General features: G+C 43.2%; 1 protein-coding gene across 19 annotated transcripts in view; it reads right to left on the reverse strand.

Annotated features, from left to right (window-relative positions):
* The window catches only part of DST (dystonin), a 497,752-nt gene that overhangs the window by 432,953 nt on the left and 45,686 nt on the right, over positions 1–19,113 (reverse strand). For all 19 annotated transcript variants that reach the window (XM_033864484.2, XM_033864483.2, XM_033864472.2 and 16 more), the window contains exon 3: positions 17,735–17,935. In XM_033864484.2, coding sequence (XP_033720375.1) covers positions 17,735–17,935 — 201 coding nt within the window. The remainder of the gene's footprint in view (positions 1–17,734; positions 17,936–19,113) is intronic.

The following is a 19,113-nucleotide window of genomic DNA, read 5'->3' on the forward strand; positions in this document are numbered from 1 at the left end:
GGTCCTTCATGACCAGACCCACCCAGCTTCACCCTCCACACCAGCTTCACTAGGAACTGCTCCCAGCTCTCCGAAGGGACAGAGCTCTCTCCTTCTCCTGCTCCTTCAAGCATGCAGCTCCTTCTGCTGGGAAGGCTCGTCCCTCTTTCTTCAATTAGTCCCTCCCTACTCAGCTCACCAACCCCTTCTCCCAAGAGGCCTTTGCTGACCTTCTTAGAGCTAAGTGTCTAATACTCTCCTAGAACACCCTTATCCTACTACATTGTAAAAGCTGTTTGTCCACATCCATGAGACTCGAAAGTCCTGGAGTTTGGGGCATTATGTCACTCACCCTCCATGTCTCCAGGATCCAATCCATCTGGAACCCTATCCCAAGCCAGGATGTCAATGAGGAAAAGGAGTAAACAGATGCAGCACTGTTATGTGCCAAGTATTCTTTTGAGCACAATGAAAAGACGATGCTCACAGTAACATGCTGAAGTTATTGGCCGCCCTTCTATTGTTGAGGAATCGAGGCCCAGTGGAGGTAAACGAAGTCACAGCGCCCACAGCCCTGAGCTACGAAGTGCTAAAGCCAGAAGTGAAACTCACACAGCCATGTGGCTCCAGGACACACACTCTCAGCATCTCCATCAGACTGCTTACACTGCTCAAAAGCTTGTCTTAGCTCAAGCAAAATTAAATTAGGCCCAGCCTGCTAATAAACCAGGTACTGTTGTAGCATATTATATACAAATGTTCAAACTTCGGGTCCCAGGATGAACAGATGACTTTCAAAAGTCTCAAGAAAGGTACATTTGGATATATAAACTACAATCTAACTTGGCTATTTGCCATGATAACTGAGCCTATGATTTTCCTTTTCTCCACGCCTCCTCGCCCTGATTTCTCACCTTTCTCTTACTCCGTGATGACTAAGCAATAACTATTCAGAAAAGAGGGCGATCAGAGGTTCATTATTAAACATTTATTGAAACCCCACAATTCCCTAGGGCTGAGGCTTAGAACACAAAGTCCAGTCTTTTTCTTCTGAGGAGACATCATTCCTCTCATTAGGTTTTTCTTTTTAATTTTATTGAAGTATAGTTGATTTACAATGTTGTGTTAATTTCCTCTGTGTAGCAAAGTGACTCAGTTATACATATATTTATATATATATATTCTTTTTCATATTCTTTTCCATTATGGTTTATCACAAGCTATTGAATATAGTTCCCATTATTCTCATTATTAAAGTCAGAGCAGAGACAAGACTACAATGAAGCAATGGCTTTGTAAAGACAATTTTCGCATGTTTCTAAGAAAGCAGTACTGTCCTGTTTTTCAACTTACTTGGCTCCACAATTAGGGAAAGAGAGATTTTAAAACATCAGCTAATAAGATGCTTATACAATGCCTAGCAATATAAAATACTCTCTTACTCAAATTATATATACCTAGGGAAACAAAAAGAACCAGTGAAAATAACTAAGAATTTAAAGCAAACACCAAGTAACTCTCAGAAGAATCAGACAATGCCTGACATCCAACTGACTCATCTTCCCACTCTGCCTCCACCTTCAGACCCATTTTATTTTTATATTAAAAAAGGAAGCATCCAGGTTTTAAGGTTCAGGCCATGGACCACAGAATTCTAAAACTCTCCAGCCATACTCAATTTTTTACTCCTGAGAACAGATAATAACACAACTCAAAAGCAATCAACAATCATATATCTAAACCATGTGATTTTTTTTATTGGTGAAATTTAATTTGTCATCAGTGGAAAAAATCAAGTCTAGTTCACACTTTATTAAATAAATGGGAGGCTAATCTGTTTCACAGAGACCAAAAAACAAAGAGCATCAAACAAAAGGATGGAAAAGGTACCAACAATGAATGACTTTTCTGACCTCCCTTCTTTAAAATTCCCAGGAGCTCAATGGAACCCCACTCAAAAGTGTATGTTCAGGTTGAATAGATAATTTTTATCCTTCTGAACTCGGGACAAAGGTTGATGCTCAAAAATGTTTAACCTTCTTGGAACGCAGGAGGAGGAAAGGCTGATAGTGAACTGTCACAACTGATTATAATCACGGTTCAAGGGAAAGGTTACTCTGACAGCTAAATAGGAAAGGAGCTCACTTTCAACACTTATGCTGCCTATTTAAAAAGAATTATTTTTCTGCAGTAGCAAGTTGTAAAAATTAATAGCATGAAAGCACACATCCTGTTAGAACTCCATTGCTTCTTAAAGATCCACGCTTAGCTGTCCAGTTTAGCAAAAGTAAACAGAAGTGGTTTTTTTGTTTGTTTTGGGGGGGGTTTGCATTTGGCAAAGCAGCTGAAAATTATAATCCATTCTCAATTATCCATGCCCATTTCTAATAGGGCTAAATAAAATTCACAGAGTTAATGAGAGTTTCAAGCTGTCTTAAGTAAGCTTTGAACAGAACTGGAAATGTGATCAGCTCATGGCCCTATTTAGCAACAAAGAAGTACAAATATGAGCAGCAAAATGAAAGCAATAATCTACCTCCGGAAAACCATCTCCTGAGCAGAGTCACATAATGGAACGTGATGTCAATACTAAAGATTAACTCAAATCGATTAGGCGACTCAATTGCTCACATTTCAGCCCTCATCAAAATTTCATGAGCTCTGTGAGAAGACATAAGTGCAATCTGCTGTAGTAAAGTAATACTGGAATGGAAGAATTCCACTTACTATGAAAAGACTGTAAGACTAGGTATTATTTGAGTTTCAGCAAGACAAAGTCATGCCATGTGATGGCATGTTGGCTTCGGGTTAGTTTTGTTTCAATAATGATTGTTCTCATATTAATAAATCTACGAAGAACAAAAATAGCAATCTCAGGGAAAAATCAGCTTTCAGATATTACAATGGAAGAATATGCCTATATAATTGCCCCATCTGTTTTAGAGTAGTTGTTTAAATTTTAAATAATAAGCACATTTTCCCACCATTCACGAACATGGTTTTATAAAATGTTCCAAGTAAAAAGCCAACAAATATGCCAATAGTCCTTCGTTAAAAGAAAAAAGAAGTAAAAAGCATCAAAAGATAGCCATGGGAATATTGCCCCCTTCTGTCTTTCTAAAAACCTTCTTATAGTAAATATCTGAATATGAAAAAGAATATGTACATTCTTTGCTGTACACCAGAAACTACCACAACATTGTAAATCAACTATACTTTAAATTTTCTAAGTAAATATCTGAAGTCTGGAAATGATATTTACAAAAATTTAGGCTCACTCTATGGAAAACAAAAGCCAGAAGAGGGACTTGATGAAGCAAAGTGTTGATGAGGTAAATTTTAAATGAAGATGTGTTTCTTATTTTTAAAGGTCTTAAACCTTTCATTATAAAAAATTTCAAGTTTATACAACAATAGAAAAATTTTTAAAACTACCATTTACACACACCCAGCTTCAACAATTACCATCTCCTGGTCAGTGTTGTTTGAATCAGACCCTAACCCACATTTCTCTCCGTCGCCCCTTACTGGATTATTTTGAAGCAAACTCCAGGGATCTTATTTCATTGCTAAATACTGTAGTACATATCTCTAAAAGATAATGACTTTTTAACAAAATCACAAAACCATTGCCAATGTAAACATTAATATAAATTTCTTAATACCATCAAATATCCAATCAGTCCCCAACTTTCTCAAGAATTCTTTTTACATTTGGTTTGCTCATTGAAACAAGGCTTAAACATTACATTTGGTTGGTAGGTCCCTTCAATCTCTTTTAATCTATAGATTACTCCTGCTACTTTTTATTTCTTACAATTTATTCGTCGAAGAAATTGGAGTGTTTGCCCCGAAGTTCCCCAGAGTCTGCATTTTGCTAACTCTGTCTTCAATATATCACCTAACACATAGCTCCACCCTATGTTCTGTGTAACTCTGTAATTAGTACTAGCAGTTTGATACTGTTACCGGTCCTTTCATCAGCAGGCACCTGATGTCTCTCCTGCAGTGTCAGCGTCACTGACGATCACCATCCCAGTCTAGGTCATTATTCACCTGGATTTGCAAAGTGGTGACATCGAATTCCATCACTCCTTCCCTCCACAACACCATTTGATTACCATGTAGAATAAACTCTTACAGCAAAGACACGACAATGCTTGATTCTTTCTCTTTATTATTTTCCAGAAAAGTGAGTTAGTTCACTTAGCATTCTCCAAAGGTCAACAATGAGAGTTTGGTTTTTTTTGAAATGTCATATATCACGGATTTTAAATATACTGATGTGATATTCAATCCACTGTGATCATTATTCTTATTGACTAGGCAGTAGGAGCCTCTCCAAGTTTAACTCCTGATTCTTCTGACAAGACCACAGTAATCTTTGATGCTTCCTTGTCTTCTGGTTTGACAAGATGTGCCTGGCTTTATGAAGTCTTGAAACAGGTACTATTACTTTACATGTATCTTAATGTAATATTAATAAACCACATATTACATACTCTCCTATGGTTCCAAACTTGGTAGCCAGTGTGTATATTAAAGGAGACTAAGTAAAGAGGTCAGTTTATTGACCATTAAATGTAGAATGGGATCCTGGATAGAAAAAACAAAGGCCAATACTGGAACAACTGGAAAATTTGAACACAGGTACACGTTAGACAATAGTATTGAATCAATGTTAAACTTCCTGAATTTGATAACTGAAATGTAACATATAAGAGAAAGTCCTTGTTCTTAGGTGATATATATTTTAAGTATTTAGGGATGAAGAGTTATAATGTGTGCAACTTCCTCAAACTGTTCCCAAAAATGTGTGTGTGTGTTTATGTGTACAGAGAAATCAAATGGCAAAAGGCTTACTGATGATCTAGAGGAAGATTATACTGTTCATAGTTATTACTCTTGAACTTGTAAGTTTGAAATTTCAAAAAATAAAGAGTTGTCAATAAAAGGCAAAAAAAAAAAAAAAAAAAGGTGTGTCGGGCTCATCTTCCCTTTCTCATTCTAGACCTGGAATCAGCCATTTCTCCAAGGAGCCTGTGATGGCTGCCGAGTGCCTGGCCACCCATCCCTCCATCCCTCTATCCAGCTGTTGACCCTAATGGCTCACAGCTGCCCCTTCTTCACAGCATTCCCCTGGGCTACCCCAAGCTTCCTCACACCCTCCCTCTCCAGGAGCCCAGAGCCTGTGACTAACTCAGCTGGGGACAAAAGGCTGGCTTCCAGTTGAGATGAACTCTGTGCACTGGTTCCCTGGAGCCAATGCAGGACCAGGCAGAGCCAGCCCCTGCCAAGCCAGCATCTGACTTTGCCCCCACCCTCCCTGCTTCCCTTGTTCCTCTCCTGACCCTCCCCCTCAATACATCACTTACAGCCTCTCAGGCTGTGCCTAAGGAACCTGACCCAAGACACAGCCTGGATTTGTTTCCATAAGAAAAAGAATTCCCTGGCAGTCCTGTGGTTAGGACTCCGCGCTTCCAAGGCAGGGGGCGCTGTTTCGATCCCTGGTTGGGGAACTAAGATCCCGCATGCCACGTGGTGCAGCCAAAAAAAAAAGAAAAAAAAATCTTAAAAATAAATAAATAAAATTCACCAATAAAAAGAAAAAAAGGAAATGACACAGGGAATTATAGTCATTATCCTGTAATAACCTACAATGGAGTATAATCTGCAAAAATACTCAATCACTATGCACTACACCTGAAACTCACATAATACTGTAAATCAACTATACTTCAATTTAAAAAATGAATTAATTTTTAAAAAGGAATGACATTAGGATACTGTAATACTGTATGGGCATTTCTACTGGATTGGTCACTATTTCTAGTCCTGTTCAGTGGGCAGAGCCAGGAAATTTTTTTTTTTAATGAAAAAACCTCACTGTGTGTTCAAACTGATATTTCCAATTCAATTAAGGATTTACTTAACTTTCCTGATTTCACACCTGCATCTCTTCTCTCTCCCAACTGAAAATCCTGGCTCTGAACACCATCAACATATCTACTTTATTTCTGAAGTTTTTCTGACACAAGAACACAAACCGATCACAAAATAACACAATCTTTTTTTTTTTTTTTTTTTTTTTTTTGCGGTACTTGGGCCTCTCACCGGCGTGGCCTCTCCCGTTGCGGAGCACAGGCTCCGGACGCGCAGGCCCAGCGGCCATGGCTCACGGGCCCAGCCGCTCCGAGGTATGTGGGTTCCTCCCGGACGGGGGCACGAACCCGCGTCCCCTGCTTTGGCAGGCGGACTCTCAACCACTGCGCCACCCGGGAAGCCCACAATCTTTTGACTTAAAATGCAAGTTTACATTGTTTTAGATCAATCTTGCTTATCCCGGAGTACAATATTTTAACTCATGCAAATGTATTATACAATAGCCCTTAAAACCTCAACTAAGACTTTACATTCTAAGGAGTTTCTCTTTTCTAAGAATGATAGCAACTGTCATTTCATGCATATGAAACAGCATGTCTTGACATGTGACATTCAATCCACAGTCATGCCTGCACCATGTATATAAGAACACATCCTCCAATTAGTAAGTGAGTCTTTCCTTAGCAGTTGCTACTTGTACCTTGCTACCTTGTGTTTCTCACACTCCATGAGCTTTTTATTTAAAATAAGCTAAATGTATCTTCTCTGATGTTCTTATCATTTGGGCCCTTATTCTGTGAACCTTTACTGTGACTCTTCTGCCTCCTTGCCTGCAGCTGTTGTTTAAACTCAATTTCTTTTTAATTGCAGTAAAATACACAAAACGTAAAACCTACCATCTTAACCTTTTTAAAGCATACAGTTCGGTACTATTAAGCGCATTCACCTTGTTGAGCACCCAATCTCCGAACTCTTTTATTATTTATTTATTTATTTATTGGCCACGCCATGCAGGTTGCGGGATCTTAGTTCCCCACCCAGGGACTGAATCCAGGGCCACGGCAGTGAAAGCGGGCCTAACCACTGGACCGCCAGGGAATTTCCCCCAAACTCTTTTAATCATGCAAAACTAAAAGGCCATACTCATCAGACAACTCCCCACTCCCTCCTCCCCGCCCCTGGCAACCACGACATTCTACTTTTGTAACAGAGCAGGACCCTATGGGGCCTTCCTGGGACAGGCCTTCCCCCATATCCTCCGCTTTAGCTCCTCTCTGAAGTACCTAGATAATAGTATTTAATGCAAATTTCCTGAGTGGTTTTGCAGATGTGAAACCCCACCACCACTACTAAATGGAAGAACTACTTGATGACCATGAGCACAAGTCCCAGGCCTCCTGGAGCCTAAGGACTGATAATGTTAACCCCTGTGACACCACCCTGCTGCCTCACCATCAGCCAATCAGAGAACTGTGCACAAGCTGATCACATACCCTGAGACCCCTCCTCTCCTGGTCCTTAAAAATGCTTTGCCAAAACCCTTCGGGGAGCTCAAGGCTTTTCTGGGCAAGCCACCTCATCTCCTTGTATGGCCTTGCAATAAACCTTTCTCTGCTCCAAACTCCGATGTTTCCGTTTGTTTGGCCTCACTGTGCGTCAGGCACAGGAACTTGCGCTGACAATTTCTGTCTCTACGATTTGCTACTCGAGGAACCTCACAGAGAAATATTTGTCCTTTTGTGACTATCTTATTTCACTCAGCATAATGTCTTCAAGATCCATCCATGTTGCAGCAGGTGTCATGATTTCCTTCCTCATTAAGGTTGAATAATATTCCATTGTATGGATACATCACATTTTGTTTATAATTAATCCATCAATGCACCTTTTGGGGTGCTTCTACCTTTTGGCTAATACAAATAATGCTACTATGAACATGGGTGTACAAACATCTCTTTCCCAGACCCTGCTTTCAATTCTTTTGGGTATATATCCAGAAGTAGAATTGCTGGACCTTACAATTTCTATTTTTAATTTTTGAGGAACTGACATACTGTTTTCCAGAGCAGCTGCACCATTCCACATTCCCAGGAACAGTACACAAAAGTATTTAAACCTCATCTTAACATCAGATTAATTTAGGTATCTGATCTTCATCCACCACAGAGATGCTGAGCTGCACGCAGTGGGAGGTCAGTGCTGACAGGTCAAGGATATTCCCCAGCATCAGAGTTAATTAGCTACTTTACCATGTGATAACCGAGCACAAAGTGTGGAGGCTGCGGCATGGACTTGGTAGTATTAGACCAAAGCGGACTTGCCAATACATTGGTACCCTGGGGTAGCGGTACAGATAATGCAGGCTGTGAGCATGCTCTCAAAGGTATATAGCTACTCCTCAGGAATGAGTCAGGATGAAAACATGCATAATTCCTCCAGTCTATTGGAATCTATATTCTTGTCCCTGAAATTTCCCACCCAATCCCCAAGTGCTCTTGGAGCTGAAGCTCTTCCTAACAGACGGCAGGGACAAAGGACGTCTGCTTCCATCTAGACTGATGACCTGGGCCAGTCCTTACTCTCTGAAACTCACTTTTGTCAGACTGGGTTAACAATATTAAGCCCCATTCAAGATACAAGTTGCTTGTGCAGATTAAATGAGATCATGAATATGAACACACTTTTCAAAATATGAAGTGTGAAAAAAATGCACAACCTAAAAGTTGAGAGTTATGTTATATTCAGCAGACAAAACTGAGGACTTAATCCAGCAACACAGCCTCTCAGCTAGCTCTGAGGGACGGCTCCAAAGAGGCAAGCGGGGAGCCAGGATATACAGGAGTTTTTGCAACAAAGACCAGGTAGTCAGAATATCAAAAGATTATTGTTAATAAAGAAAACCAGACATCTCAAGTTAAGGAATTTAGCACTTTTCTACGTATGGGAAGAGCCTATGTCTGGGCTACCTGAAATCTTCCTTTGATATGTACCTCAGCTATCTGGGGCCAGTATCCTGTGCTTTCTCATCCTGAGTCCCTTTGGGGGGGTGCACAATGAGGGGAGACTGCAGTGACTGACTGCTAGATGGCAGGCATTCTTTGTTTCCATCCTGAGTTCCCCCAGGGCTCACTGTCAGGTGGCTGTAATGTGATGGCTTGATGGCTGCAACATCTTTTGCTTACTAATATGGCAGGTGGCATTTTTCATTCACAAGAGTTACTGCAAAGCAGCAGTTTTCCTGAAACATCACTGTCGTTTCCAGAACTGACCACTTTTCTCCCAAGGCACAAACTAAATTCTGTTTGGATATGTTCGATTGTTCAGTTTCCACAGTTTGATTTTTTTGAACCACACTCATCACCTCACAATTGGGAAAAAAAAAAAAGAGAGAGGCACTATTGAGAGAAATCAGATGGATTCTTGCCACTCACCAGGAGGGGGCTGAGAGGAGCACAACAGTGATATTTGGAAGAACGGAGAATTAGGTCTAGGAGAAAAGGTCCAGAGAGATGGAACCATGAGCCCAGAAAAGAAGCAGCTCTTTGATTCTCAAGTACAATGAACTGGCTATGAATACAAGCCATCAGACAAGTGGAGACCTCATCATTGAAAGCACTGGACGAAGAGAGACAAGCTCTAGATCTTTCACAGTACCTCTTCACAGGTGGTACAATAGGAAATGGTTTTAAGTTGTAAACCACAGGATTTAGGCAAAGGTCAAGGAGTCACCCCAGGCAAACACGGCTGTTAAACATCAAACAGAATTCCAAGGGAAGAGCTGTGTCCTTTAAAATAAAGAAATTTATACCCATCTTCCCAGAACATTTTAACATTCTGGTTAGGTTAGAAATAAAGTAAAGACTGTTCTGGTTAGAAGTAAAGAAATAAACTAGACCATCTCTAAAGGAGCTATCTTTTCAGCTCTTTTATCCACCCCATCCATGGAAATTTTGAAGGCACAAGTGGCTATCTAAAAATTTTCTGGAAAAAAAAAAAGAAGACTAAAGCACACCTGGAGCCCATGCTCCACAGCAGGAGAGGTCACCGTGGTGAGGGGCCCGCAGGCCGTGGCAAGGGGTGGCCCCTGCTCACCGTAGCTGGAGGGAGCCCGTGCACAGCAATGAAGACCCAACGCAGCCAAAAATAAAAAGATAAAAAATTAATTAATTAAATTTTTTTTCTGTAAGTTTTATTTCCTTGGAGCTTAAAGAGTTTAAGGTTTTCAAGACAGCAAGTGGTGCTGAGTACAAGAAAGACAAAAACAATGGCAACAGGCCTTGCTTCAGTCAAATGCTGGCTTTGAAAAGAATCATGAGTTAGAAGAATGTGTTTATTTTTCTCCAAGCAGAGCACATGAACCCCTTCACCAAGTTCATTTTGGTTTCATGAGTTGTTTGAGAAACTAAACTCTATCTATATTAGCACCATTCATTTAATATAGACCATGTACGCCGCATGATCCTGTGCACCAATTATTCTTATAGCTACTGATAGCAGTTTTATAATAAATGAAACCTTTGGTAAGGTCCTGTAAGGGAGGTGTAGCAATGAGCACAGACTCAGTAAGCTGAATGGACATTATTCCACAAAATCCTTCTTAAGCAGTTAGCAAAAGAAATTTGACTTTATTCATTCAGTTCATTATCTAGAACTCCAAAGGGAAAAGGAAACAAACATTTCCTTTAGGAGCTTTGTATTCACCAATTAATTAACCCAAAGGAAGGTGTGAGCTGTAAGCAAGCCTTCCCCAGAAAGAGAAGTGTCCTGAGGTTATGCAAATAAAGCCGCATGGGGCTACACACTGGAAAAGGAAAGGGAAAGGGAAGACCACTGAACAACCTAAGCAGGAAAGGGACAGAGAAACATCCTACATTCTCAACAAGATCAAGGATGTCTGGCTAGTCTTTTCTACACAGCAGCAGGCTCCCGACTACAAAGATGGCCTGAAACCTGTTAATATTAATTTAAAACAAAGAAAAACTATGCAAAAGGGACTTCCATGGTGGTCCAGTGGGTAAGACTCCGCACTCCCAATGCAGGGGGCCTGGGTTTGATCCCTGGTCGGGGAACTAGATCCCACATGCCGCAACTAATGATCCCACGTGCCGCAGCGAAGATCTGGCACAGCCAAATAAATAAATAAATAAATAAATAACTGTGCAATGTTCCAAAGTATCTTGCAGCCTTACAATGACCTAAGCTGCAAAGAGAAAAACAGAAAATTTCCCCAAGACTCGAAAACAAAATCCAACAACGGAAGGAAAAGGAAGGTGAGGTCAAGGAAGTGGTCTGGTAGGAGAAAAGGCAAGGCTGGGGAGGAGTAATGCATTTGCATGGGAAATCCTTTTCTGCTGCTCTTTAAAGTTTCTGCCTGCCATGCTGCCCTTTCTTGGCGGAAGGCGAACATCCTTCAGTGAAAGTCAAGAGCCCTGGACCCACCTCTGCATAAGCCACCTGGAATTTTTTTTCCTTTTTTCTTTCATTCTTTTTTTTTTTTTTTTTTGGTGTATTCAAGGGTTTGTTTTTCTGTGTCACTGAAAACAACAGATGTATTCAGTTGTGTGTACTTTTTTAAATTGTGTTTTCCCCTACCCCCACCCCCTACCTCTGGCGACCACCAATCTGCTCTCTGCATCTGTCTTTCTGAAGGAAGGCATCAGAAGTTAAAGGGCACCTCCGTCCTCTTCCTAACCTCTTGGCTCTGGAGGACCCCAACTGAGCCCTCAACGTCCTTCTCTATCAGTATTCACTTCCTGGGTTATCCTGATCAGTCTCCTGGATTTGATAATATCCATGTACTGACAACCCCATGAAATCCAGACCCTAGGAAATCTAGTAGATATTTCAGACTTAACATATCCAAACTGGAAATTTGATTTCCACCCCTCAGGCCACACCAGCTTCTTCCCCAGTGTTCACCTTTCAGAAAGCAGGACCGCCAATTGTCTGCGTTAAGCCTGCCTGAGTCAGAAGTACCGGGTTCAAGACATGGAAACAAGCTAAGTGTCCACTGACAGATAAATGGATAAAGAAGATGTGGTACATAGATGCAATGGAATATTGGCCATAAAAAAGAATGAAATAATGCCATTTGCAGCAACATGGGTGGACCTAGAGATTATCATAAACGACGTAAGTCAGAGAAAGACAAATATATGATATCACTTCTATGTGGAATCTAAAATATGACACAAATGAACCTATCTACAAAACAGAAACAGACTCACAGACATACAGAACAGACTTGTGGCTGCCAAGGGGGAGGGTGGTGGGAGAGGGAAGGATTGGGAGTTTGGGATTAGCAAATGCAAACTACTATATAAGGATGGATAAACAACAAGGTCCTAATGTATAACCCAGGGAAATATATGCAATATCCTGTGATAAACCAGAGTGGAAAAGAATATGAAAAAGAATATATATATATATATATATGTGTGTAACTGAATCATTTTGCTGTACAGCAGAAATTAACACAACATTAAATCAACTACACTTCAATAAAATTTTTTTTAAAATGTATCAGGCTTGATAATCCAGTTACTGGGGGCAGGAGCCCCAGAGTGAAGGACAGAAGCTCGTGGGCCTCAGTTTTGCCAGCACAGGGAGAGGGCTACCGCTTGGCCGGTACCTGGGGGCGCTGGCAGTTTTTAATCAGAGAGTCCTTCACCTCTATGAGCTAGTGTCAGAGACTCTAAGTCCAGGAAATGCAGGCGATGGGGTTGACATGTGCACAAAACTGGAATCAGTGAAATGTAACAGGGACAGAGTCAGGGTGCCTGGTTATTTTCAGGTGCTCTAAAGTTTTGATTTCCCCTTTTTGTTCTACATTAACAGGCTCAAGTGAGGGCTCTAGGTAGAAAGACTCTTGCTGCCTCCCAGGTCCTCTGCCCCAGGAGGAGAGGCTGAACGAAAAGCATGGCAAGAGTGAGGTTTGGGGCTTATCTATGCTTTCCAGTACCATTTAAAAATAGGTTTTGATTGACGCAAAAGTTAAAAAACTTCTATGCAGCTAGGAAACCTGAGACTCAAACTGATGAAAGTATTCATTAGGATAAACCTCTAGGCCTAGAAACATGATCATTTGAATCTATTCCAACTGCTCCGGTCGGAACACTTGGGTTTATATCTTCGTTCCATCATCCACCAGCTGTGTGATGTTGACAGGTTTCCTCCTCCGGAGAGTGAGCACCTGCCCCAGAGAACTGCTGGGAAGATGAAAGGGGAGAAAACAGGGAAGCACAGAGACACCTGCTGCCTGTGGGCTGCCGAGGTAGCGAGCGTGCAGTGATGTGAGTGCTCCAGTGATGGTGGTGATGATGGTGATGTTTCAAGCTCTAGGATTCAGACCCAACTGCAATGTCAAAATACTAAAGAACCAAGGGAGATGTGGATCTAATTATCTTTTCTGCTCCAAGGTGGTAAAAATTCCTAAATGTTCCAGTGACATGTCTCAATATATAGGATAAGTCCCAAGACCTAAAAGAGAAAATCAGGATAAATGTTTGGCTTACTCACTCTTAGAAACATCTCATTTTTCAAAAGAGGAGCAAAGAAAACACATATATTACTAATTATGTTTATATTAGGATCTCCGTTACTAATTCTTATAGCCACGTTGGAGTACAAATGATGAATTCAGAAAAAGTAACTAGGTTGGAGCAGCCGGAGATGCTAAAGTATAATGCATTCCATGTGGCTCGGGGCCCGCTTCCTGGCTGAAAGTGCACTGTCACAGCTTCTGAGTCATCTCCTTCGCTGCTACGTCCTGTGTCAGTCTTTTGACTCGTGGGCCTGTTTCTTACTCAGACTGCTGCTAGAAACGCCTGGAGTGCTTCACATAAAGTCATTCAAATAATCCTGAGTCACCACAGCTGATTTATTTTTATTTCATCTCCAGGCCACCATCAGAGTTGACACTGACTCGTGCCCCCTCTCCCTCCCACTGTGTAAGCTGGAAAAGGCACAGGCTCCGGGCTCATGTGCTGGCCCTACTGGCTGCACCTAACCAAACCCAGAAGAGGACCCAAGGCCGGAGCTCAAGTCCACCTACAGCATGAAAACAGGGAAATGTCAGCAGAGGCTAAGCAGGAATCACATGACATACGAAGCCAACAGCCTCCTGCCACCAACTCTGACGATTTCCAGTCTACAAAACAATGACCCTAGGAGAAGCACACAGATGGAGGAAGTGAGCTTTACCCGCCCCAAAGAAGCTCCTGGAATGTTTTTATTGCCCCTAGCAACAAGGCAGCCTCCACTGCTATTTCCTGTCCTCTAACCCTGCTCCCTTCCAAACGATCCTTCTGAAGAGGAGAGGGCAAAGGCTTTCCTCAGGTTCCCTACCAGCAGTGACCACCAGATGCCGGCAGAGAGCTACAGGCAATGTCCAAGCTCAGGTCCTAATCACCGGACACCCAGACCTCTGCAGTAGCTACTGACCCGGCCCTGTCCTGCTCCCCTCTGACCCAGCCTGCTCAGGTTTAATTCCTAAAATCCTGCTATGATGATGCTACTCATCTCTTCCAGGGTCTCCATGAAGCACAGAAAATGAAGTTTAAACACAGTGGTATTCCGGCCCCATCACTTTTCCCAGCTTTATCTTGTACATTTCTCATAATCCCCCACATCCAGCCAAACAGTTATCAGCACTTCTGCTTACTCTATTTCCCAGAGCTGACGTCTGCTGGCTCTCCAATTCCTACACATAATTAAGCCCAATTCAATCCTGTCTCTTCCATTAAGTAGTTACCCCCTAACCACCTTATTTCGGGGGTAAAAGAAAAAAACCTCTCCATTCTCTGAATTCCTATAGTGCCTAACCTACACGTCATGTATAAATATCATTCATTCATTTGTTCAATAAAATGCATCAGATGTCATATGCCAGGAAATATGCTAGGCCAGACGATGTGGACCCCAAGGAAGTCAAGGTCTGGGGGGGAAGGAGAGGAAGGAATTATCATGTACTGAGTATTTATGCCAAGCAGGCCACCTAATTCCACACGTCAGTTCATCTTCACCCCTCAGTGAGGTCGCCGTTGTTATTATCACTTCACAGTAAGAAAACTGAGTCTCGAGGAGTTGAACAGCTCGGCAAAGATGATCACGTATGTTTTTTACTTGCCAGGGTCCCTGTCTGTCCCCTCAGACTCTGCCCATCCTTGGTGACTCTGCCCGGCCCCCTTCCTGACTCACTGGGTTCTGGCCGGGCTGCACGCCTCGGCCACAGCTCCTGGGGAAGGCTGCTTCCTTGGTTCCAGCCCTCTGACCAGGACCCAGCAAGGCCCCTGCCGTCTGCCACCCCTGCAGGCAAGGGGTGGAAGGTAGGTAGATAGGTAGGTAGGTTCCACCTGAAGGCTGCTGGAGCATCTCAGCCCTGCGCATGCTTCTGGAAACAGTCCTTCCATTAAACTCTTATGGTGCCAGCTGTTTCCTGCCAGATACATAGAGCGGGAGTCGAACCCGTGTCCATCTCACTACAGGGCCTGCCTTTTTCACTTGAGTAACTGCGCTGCTGGAGATCTGTACAAAGGGCCAAGGACCAAAGCAGAATGCACCTCACTCTGATGGGAAGGATCAGAAAAGACTTTCCTGAACAAGCCGCCTGATCTCGAGTCAGTGTTCAGAGGTGAACTGGAATTCTCCAGGCAAACAGAGAGCAAGGAGAGGTGTTCCAGGGCAGAGTTACCAGGCATGGGAACTATGTCTTATTACCAAGGCAGTTAGGTACAGTGCTCAGGAGGGAATAAGGGGGGGTGGAGGGCTCCTAAACTTTGATGATGATCACGTACTTCTCCATCCACATAGGGAGATTAGAAGAAAGAATTAGCTAGATTCTGAGCAGGAGAAACAATGTGCCTATTCCCTACCTTCAACAGAGCCCTGTCACAGAAGATAAACCCAACGATTCAGCATAATGTATCCCTTAATGACCCTGGTCTCATCTACCAGCACCACCTCGAGCTGTCCCCCGGGCCTGCCACGCCGTCATGCCTCTGTGCTCTTGCACACGTTCTCCTCGTCAGAGACGCCTCCCTCCACTTCCCACCGGATCAACTCCTCCTCTTTCAGGACGCGCCTCAGGCGTCTGCTTCTCTGCAAGTATTTCTGGCCATGCACCATGTTCCCTAATGCCGGGTGCACGGTCCACGGCAGCACTTCCCTAACACAGGCCTGCACTCCGTTTACTCGTGTGCGTGTCTGTCCATGGACTCAGTGGTGAGGTGCTGGGGCGCAGGAAGGCAGAAGGTTGCAGAGGACGTGCTGGGGCCCTGGAGTCCACTGCCTAGACCCAAAGCCTAGACTCTACCCCCAAACAACTGGGTCAACTTAGGCAAGTTATTTACCTCTCTGGGCCTCAGTTTCATCATTCAGAAGGTGAATAATTCCAGTTATACAAGTAAGTCCTCAATAACCATTAGTTATTAATACATACCTGTGCATCTCTTATTTCCTGTATAAAAAAGCTTACGTTTGTTGAATGAATAAATTTTCCTACAATTTCCTGTTGCTCCGCGTAGATACCAAATTCTACTTAGCCTTTGTTTTATTCAATCATGAAAGGAAGGCTCTCATCTCTAAGTATGTGTTTATTTTACCATTGGCTAAACAGGACCTCTTCTGTAAAGGAATTCAGTTTCTTCCCATTGTCACTGGCCTGGCCGCAAACTCCACATGCGTCTGCTACACAGTTACCCCACAGAAGGGCAGGTCTGTCTTAATAATTTACAGAGACATATTATCACATCAAATATTGCTGGCTCCCCTCAGCTGGCATGAGTCACGACAGTCATAGGCTCTCCACAGCACAGGAAGGACTCATAGGGAAACTTTTTTTTAATGCTGAAGCAATGCAAGATTACTGCAGTCATGAAATACTCCTTGAAAGTTTTTTAAATGTCAGTGTCTAAGCCCCAAATCCTTAACTGTCATCTTAATAATTAAGATGACGTATTATCAGAAAATGAAGTTTAAACACAGTGGTATTCCGGCCCCATCTTAATAATTTATCTTAATAATTTACAGAGACGTATTATCACATCAAATCTTGCTGGCTCCCCTCAGCTGGCATGAGTCACGACAGTCATAGGCTCTCCACAGCACAGGAAGGACTCATAGGGAAACTTTTTTTTAATGCTGAAGCAATGCAAGATTACTGCAGTCATGAAATACTCCTTGAAAGTTTTTTAAATGTCAGTGTCTAAGCCCCAAATTCTTAACTGTCACAGCCCCGGCAACGAGTCCCTGTGTAAGAGCCCCAACCAAGACAGAAGGTCAGAGCACATGGAACAGTGTGCTCAGGAGAGGAGAAGGGGTGAAGACCAGGTGGGCACCAAGCTTCCCAGGTAACTATTCAGGTAACTTCCCTGGTAACTGGTAAGGCAGCTCGGCTGACCCAGGGCACTTGCTAGAAGAGGACAGCAGTGCCGCCTGGGAGCAACATAAAAGCCACCCGGAGGGGCCAGCTCCCTCAGCATCACCTGGAGGACAGCTGCAGATGAGGGGGTCGGCCCCTCCCTCCACACCTCACCATCCCGATGCTGCTTTGCTGTCACCCGCCTCCGCCAACTCAGCTCTCACCACTGCAGGCCTCAGCTGGGTTACTCCATGGCCCCATCCGGGCTCTAGACCCCACTCTCATGTGGTCAGGATTCACCAGCTTTCAATATCCCTGCCCACCGCTGACCAGCGCTTCCTGGGAAACCACATTCCTCGCTGGCACTCACGTGAGTTCCCGACTACTTGCTGGGACAATAAGAGAATAACTGAATTACTTAAAGTCGATCTGATCATTTTTGAAGACTAAGAGAAGGACCACCCCATGTGACAATGTATTTAATATTCTTTGAAAAGACAATTCCCTACTTACAGGTCTTCTGGTGGAAGCGCCTTGGACGGAGTGGTAGAATTCTGGCTGGACGCGGCTGCTTTTCTTGATTCTTCGTTTCCTCACTGAGATCTCCTGCTCGCTCTGGTGGTGAACCTCCACGGCAGGCTTGGCTTCTTCCAGCCGGGCAGCTGCAGCCGCTGCGGCCCGTCTCCTAAGGTGTCGAGGGCTGGCTCGGAATCCCTGGGGCAGGAAACACAAGCGAACAGATGCAGATTGGTCCTGAGTCAGTTGGGCAGTTCTCTGGGGCTAGTTGCACAGAGACGTCCAAAGACACCAGCTCTGTGAGCTCTCTGACCACTCAAAAAGTGAGCTCAAAGTGTAGCAAGGTTTGTGTGTCCTGCAAAGCATCTCGTGTTCCGGGACCCAGAGTTATTCTACCTTAAGAGATGTTTTAATCCAGAAATGCTAGTTTAAAAAAAAAGTAGGCAGGCATACTACTTTACTTATGTGGATATAAGTCAAACTAAGTGTGAAGAAGGGGGACTCCAGGTGGGCGTCAGGATGGTACAGGGAAAGGACCCAGTATTACCCCAGGGAAAAGGATGCTCTGCTCCCCTGGAAGTGGACTGTGCAGGAAGGAAGTCAGGAATGCAAGGCATCATCATGAAACACCTTAAAGGGAGGGTCTAACACCAAATGGCGCAGGACAGTGCAGCAAACGGTATGGGTTTGGGGGGTCAGATGGGCTTGGGTCTAAATGCTGACCTGTTCATTATAGCTACACATTTATTAAACATTGATGATCTAATTTTTCCAGCCTAAGAAATGGATAACATTCTCCTCACAGGGTTTTTAGGTTTTCAATAACGTAACAGATGTAAAAGCAAACGTAAGCAGATACTATGCTTAGACATAAAATTCTAAGAATAGCATCTGGCAGATACCAGGTGCTCAATGAAATGTTAACTTTCCTTCTTTTTTACAGTATGGTGAGTATAAGGACGACTCGCTGGGCAAGGAAACAAGTTCAGCTGTGCATCTGGGAACATGCACACGGTTTTGGAAAATACCAAAGAATTACATAAAATAACCTCTGTCCTGGAGTAGCTGACGATTTGCTTCAGAGCAGAAGTCTGCTGCAGAGTATACGAGCAGACTGGGATGGGCGACGCGGGGTGAGGGGCAGTGGAGGGCGCGAGGTGCAGACAGACCCTACAGGAGGAATCAATCGATGAAGCTGAGCTCAGCGGACCAGTGGAATGTGGAGAAGGGATAGAATTTATGTTCCAGGCAAGGAAACAACATAAGTCAAGAATGAAGAAGTAAAGTGATGGATTGATGGATGGATGGATGGATGGATGGATGGATGGATGGAATGTTTATGTAGCAATAAGAAACACTGTTCGATGATGTGCACA

Source organism: Tursiops truncatus, chromosome 10, assembly GCF_011762595.2.
Source record: "Tursiops truncatus isolate mTurTru1 chromosome 10, mTurTru1.mat.Y, whole genome shotgun sequence".
Lineage (NCBI taxonomy): Eukaryota > Metazoa > Chordata > Mammalia > Artiodactyla > Delphinidae > Tursiops > Tursiops truncatus.